Below are 5,947 nucleotides of genomic sequence, written 5' to 3' on the forward strand. Positions count from 1 at the left end.
TGAGGAGGGCCACGTAGCCCTATTCCGAGTGAACACAAGTGGGCTGACAAGCGGGCCCTGCCGCCTGCAACCCTGTCTGCTACTCGCGCACAGGCGCGATTCTGCTGCACGCGCCAGCCAATAGGCCGGCCTCTGGGTCTGTCCGAAATGGGCTAGCCTGTTGCCTGGCATAGGCTGGGGGCTGGGACATTTTGTGGGCTGGAGCAAATTCACTGAGGGCTGGCTTGTTTTTTGGACTGAGGGCTGGGACATTTTGTTCCCGGTGGAGTTGCTCTGAGAGACATGAAAATGAGGGGAGAGGGCTAAACGGCCTTGAGCGCTTTCTTTGGAAATAGAGAGTTAAGTTATCGGGCACCAAGCCAAAATTTTGGCAGCCCTCCAAAATTTTTGTCTCCCGCCTCCTCCATTTTTTTTTTTACTTATTAATGATTCTATTCTATTTTATTTTTTGGTCAAAATGTATGACTCTATTTGAATCTATCATTTTAACGGGATATACATTGTATGAAATAAATCTCAACGATCCAATGGTTAAACTTGTTTGTATATGCTCCAAGATTGCATACATAAAAAATCACAAAAAACTAACATTCAGACATTAGGTAACGGGACGAAACCTTTCAACGATTATAAAAAAAAACTAACGAGTTTAACAGTTATTTTAAATCTGATTTTAATGATTTTTTACAAATACACTCCTCAACCCTATAAGAGTACAATGAACGAATTTGATCTTCAATTTAAAATATTTTCACTAGTGGATACCACAAATTATTATCTTCTACTTAATGGAAGTATAAAATAAATTCCAAGGGTTTGTTGAATCTATCATTTTGAAGGGATACACATTCTACAAAACAAGTTTCAACGATCCAACCGTCAAACTTGTTTGTATATCCTCCAAGATTGCATACGTAAAAAATCGCAAAAAAACTGACATTCAAATATTAGGTAACGGGACGAAACCTTTCAATGGTTATAAACAAAAACTAGTGATTTAACGGTTATTTTATCTGATTTTGATGATTTTTTACAAATACACTCCTCAACTATATAAGAGTATGATGAAAGAATTCGATCTTCAATTTAAAATATTTGCACTAGTGGATACCACAAATTATTATGTTCTACTTAATGGAAGTATAAAATAAACTCCAAGGGTTTGTTGAATCTGTCATTTTGAAGGGATACAAATTCTACAAAACTAGTTTCAACTATCCAACTATCAAACTTGTTTGTATATGCTCCAAGATCGCATACGTAAAAAATCGTAAAAAACTAACATTTAGATATTAGGTAACAGGATGAAACCTTTCTATGGTTATAAACGAAAACTAATGATTTAACAATTATTTTAACTCTAATTTTGATAGAATTGACATGGTAAATGAACTATTTTGTTATAGTGTATTTGAAACTTTTGGAAAATTATAGTGGGAATGCTACAGCGAGAACCTACTTTCCTCACTAAAAATTATGTTCAGCGAGAAAAACAATAATTTCCTCGCTAATATTTGGGCGGGAAGGGAATATAATTCCCGCTAAACCTAGCGCGAGATGAACAATTTTTGCTCGCTAGCATTATGTATAGCAACAAAACAATTTTCTTGTCGAAATAATTTTTTCCTCGCTATTTCTTAGAGATGTAAGGAGACCAAATGAGCTCACTTTTTGTGAGAACTCAAAATTTTCCTTGCCGAAAGTAACTCTACAACGTGAAAGATAATGTTCTAGCTAAAACGTTTCTCGCTAAAGGACCAATTTGTTGTAGTGATGGAGGAGGGCTAAAGGGAGAGGTAGTGGACTGCCACTGACCCCAAGTAGAAGCAAGGGGTGGCAACTGTGTTGTTCTCAAATATATTGTTAGAGCACTTCCATTGTAGGAAGGGCACTTATGGCAATTGAATCCCCTCCACTGAATAGTAATTGCCTTTTGTATATCCACCCCTAAACTGAATAGTCATGACAATAGACAATAAACTATTAGTATTTTTTATTTTATAATATAATAAAAAATAGTTTTATTTGTAATTTTGGATAGGATTTTTAACCAGTCTCCTTACTCCACGTGTCATTATCCGAAAGTACAACTTTTGGTGATAGATTTTGATAAGATTGTTATCCAATTCCGTCGCGCCACGCGTAATTACCTTTATAGAATCGTTGAAAATATTGAAATATGGTGTAAGGTGTGAGAAAATGGTAAGGTATTTATAAATAAAAAAAAAATCATTTTTTTTTAAATCTGATTTTTAATTGGTTTTAAAAAAATTATTAACTTAATTAATCTAGACCGTCGTCTAAAAATTTGCCCGAGACCCACCCCAAGAGCCTGATGTAAAATTTTTTATAACATGGCTGACGTCAGCCCTTGCATCACTCCCCCTTAGGCCATCTCCAACCGAAGGCTGGCCAGATGGCTCGTTTGAGCCCTCTAGCCCTCCAAGATTCCCCAAGATATTAATATTTTAATGAACAGTACAGGGCCATATTTGCCTCCGTCTCCAACCGAGGGCCAGAGGGCCAAAGGGCTCGTTTTAGCCCTGTCACAAAAAACCGTCTCCAACCGAGGGCCAAAGGGCCATAGGGCCAAACATAATTTATTATTTAAAAACTACAATTTAATGTTGTATAAATGGCCTAGGAAGTTATACGAAAAAAATAGAATTGAAAAAAAATATGAAACAAATTTTGTGAAATAAAAGTTATAGGAAAAAAAATATGAAACAAAATTTGATTCATATGAAAAGGACAAAAAAAGGGGAAAAAAAGAAGTTTACATTCATTAAAAAAAAAAAAAAGGAGTTTAAATTCATTAAAAAAAAAAGAAAAAAAAAGAGGCCTAATAATACAACGGCTACTAGCCGTTATATTAAAAAACATTTCAAACTATTAGTGTCGGTTATAACCGACACTAATAGTAGAACTATTAAAAAAAAAAGAATATCTTTAATGTTGTCGGCTATAACCGACAGCAATAGGAAATCATTAAAAAAAAATAGCCAGCCCTCCAGCCCTCTCCGATCCCGTGGGGCCATCCCAGATTCCAGAGCCCTCTGACCTAGCCCTCGGCTAGAGACGGTTTTAGGGCTATTTTCGACCCTCTGGCCCTCTGGACCCTTCGGTTGGAGATGGTCTTAGGCACTCTAGCCTTGGACTTCCACCTGCCCTCTCTCACGGACTCCCCCTTAGCCCAATTGCCCGAATGGGCTAGAGCTAGTTTGGGAGGGGATTGGGTTGCAAATGTTCCATGTCCACCGGGCTAAAGAGCATGTTGAAAGTGCTCTCAGAGGGGTGGCAATGGCTTCTGATTTTTTAATTTTTTTTTTAGAGAGAGTTTTTGCTCTAGGAGTTTCAAGTAAGTGAGAGAGACTTTCAAACACAGGATTATGTGATATTTAATCTTTACTTGATTGGAGGACGTCTTGAGCATCTTGAGTTGAAACCGGACCACTGAAAACAAAATCGAACCAAAAGATTTTGGTTTTTTTTTATTTTTAATTTGGTTCTTTTTTTTTATTTTTCAGTTCAGTTTTTTCAATTTTAATCCGATGTTCGGTTCGGTTTGATTTTTCTTCAGTTTTTCGATCCCAGCCCTGCTTTCAAAGTATTCTTCATAATTTTGTGAAGTAGGCAACCTTTTAGGTTTTTTCACGTAACTATAAAATGGGAGCAAATTACAAAACACCAGATAAGCCCCCACTCCAACCGCCAACTTAATTTCAAATTTAATGCAAAGTCCAAATCCTCACTCCTTCGACTTCCTCGTCATCACACACTCACTTCCTTTACATTCTGGCCACATTTCTTCTCGCCCCCCTCCACCCACATTTCCAAGAAAAAACATCATTTTCCTTCTCAGCTAACATAGTTTCTTCTTTAACCAAACCTATATGATTTATCCATTCGTCCACTGGCAACTTTCTCAACCAAAACCTCCATCCACCCATCAAACAGTCAAAACCCCTTCCTCTTTCCCCACATTTTCCCGGTACGCAGTCAACCATCCGTTAGGTTAAAACATTGAAAACGAAGAACCTACTGAGCCATTTCCCCAAAGACCTTTCAGAGACATACACACACACACGTACGGACACATGAATGGTCGTCTTAGCAAGCTCGGGACTGCGCTCACTGTAGTGTTTGCGGTCACTCTCGCTGCCCTCGTAGCGCAGCTCTTCTTCCTCCTCTGGCGGCGAAGGAAGTCCCGGTTTCCGACCCGCATCGGACCCCACGAAGCTCATCATAGCAACCAACCACCTAGCTCACTGCACCGCAACATCGACGTGGACGTGGACGAGGCGTTCAAGTGGCAGCAGGGACTGTACGGCGTGTCGTCGAGGGTGCTGTTCACGATCGCGGAGGAGGAAGAGAGAGAGGGTCTGGACTCGGAGACGCCTACAACGACGTATTCATCTTGTGCGGAGAAAGAGGCGATGACGGCGACGAAGGTGGTACTGGATGTAGCTGTGACTGTGACAGTAGAGGTGGAGGAGGAAACGCCGCCGTTCACGACTCCTTGTGCTTCGCCTCCGTACTATACTCCTTCGCCTTCTCCTAGTCGTGATTTTGTAGTCTGAACTGTTAAGAAAGTTCTTTTCTCCATGATCCATCAGTGATCTGAAATTGGATTGTCGGGTCAAAGCAGGATCGGGTTTGACAGTCCAATAGTTCATTAATGTGGTTGCAACGGTAGCATTGTAGTTGGGTGATCATTGATGGCTGTTGCTTTTCGTATAACAATGGCAGGAAAGCAAAAGTGGGGAACTGCATATGCAGATTTTATAAAGACTTAGTACTAGACGTTGGAGTAAATGTGTGTAGTTTTTGTAGCACGGTAGCACCTCATTTCAACTCTACTCTTTTTTATCTTTTTCTTCTATTTTTATGTGGAAACTGTTAACTACGCTTCAAAAAACATCTTTCTTAGAGAAAGTTTGCAATGTATTCTAAAGACGAGCTGATATATCACATATTTTATTATAAATAAAAGGACACTGAAAAAATCGTCCTCTCTTTGGTAATATTATAGTATATGGAAGCTGTTAATGATCCTTAAAAAATCTTTTTCAATAAAATTTTCAGTATATTCGAATACAAACTAATACATTACATGTCATAACGTAAGTAAAAAATCACTATATTTACACTCTGCTTATATAATAGTACATGTAAAAATCCTCCTCTCTCTGCTAAAGTCATATTAGCATATGAAAAAAGTCCCGTTTGTTCCTCATTCTCATGTATCAGGGTAAAAAAATCCTAGTTACATATAAAAGAAAAATCTTTTCACAACCTTTGCAGACTACCCATTGGGCTTTGGATCGGTGACCCTAACCTTTTTTTTTTTTTAGAGTGTCAAAAATACAATATGGTATACTAAGTGTTATAATACAAGTAATTGAAATATTTTTTTTCAAGTATTCAACCACTTGTATTATAACATTTGGTGTACCGGGCCATATTCCTAGCACACTGAAAATCTCTCCACCTTCCTGTCTTTCCCTCGACTATATACTCTTTCCCTTTCTTCAGGCTATTTTTCAAGTTTCTATATGGTTTGGTTTGTGATAGAGTAAATTGTAGCAATGGTCCCTCAACTAAAAATTCATTACCATTGGTCCCTCAACTCATCAAAATGTGTAGCTATGGTCTTTTTTGTCAATTTCGTCAAAATTTTGTCAAAATGAGTTATGTTGCAAAGACTATTGCTACAATTGGGGTCCCTTAACTCATCAAAAAGTGTAGTTATGGTCATTTTCGTCAACTTCATCAGAATTTTGTTAAAACAAGTTATGTTGAAAGGACCATTGCTATAATTGAGTTAAAGTTGAAGAATCATTGTTCGAATTGAGTTAAAGTAGAGGGACCATTTCTTCAGTTGGATTAAAGTTGAGGGACCAATGGTAATGAATTTTTAGTTGAGGGACCATAGTTGCACATTTTG

General features: G+C 38.0%; 1 protein-coding gene across 1 annotated transcript; it reads left to right on the forward strand.

Annotated features, from left to right (window-relative positions):
* The first annotated feature begins 3,771 nt into the window (after nt 1–3,771).
* LOC126598555 (uncharacterized) lies at nt 3,772–5,024 on the forward strand. Its single transcript, XM_050264923.1, has one exon. It carries the CDS (start codon nt 4,098–4,100, stop codon nt 4,578–4,580), a length of 483 nt encoding a protein of 160 aa, XP_050120880.1. The 5' UTR covers nt 3,772–4,097; the 3' UTR covers nt 4,581–5,024.
* The last annotated feature ends 923 nt before the right edge of the window (nt 5,025–5,947 follow it).

The sequence above is a fragment of the Malus sylvestris genome, chromosome 14, assembly GCF_916048215.2.
Source record: "Malus sylvestris chromosome 14, drMalSylv7.2, whole genome shotgun sequence".
Classification (NCBI taxonomy): domain Eukaryota; kingdom Viridiplantae; phylum Streptophyta; class Magnoliopsida; order Rosales; family Rosaceae; genus Malus; species Malus sylvestris.

Coding starts and splice junctions, on each gene's coding strand:
- LOC126598555 (XM_050264923.1), top strand. CDS start 4,098: ATGAATGGTCGTCTTAGCAAGCTCGGGACTGCGCTCACTGTAGTGTTT.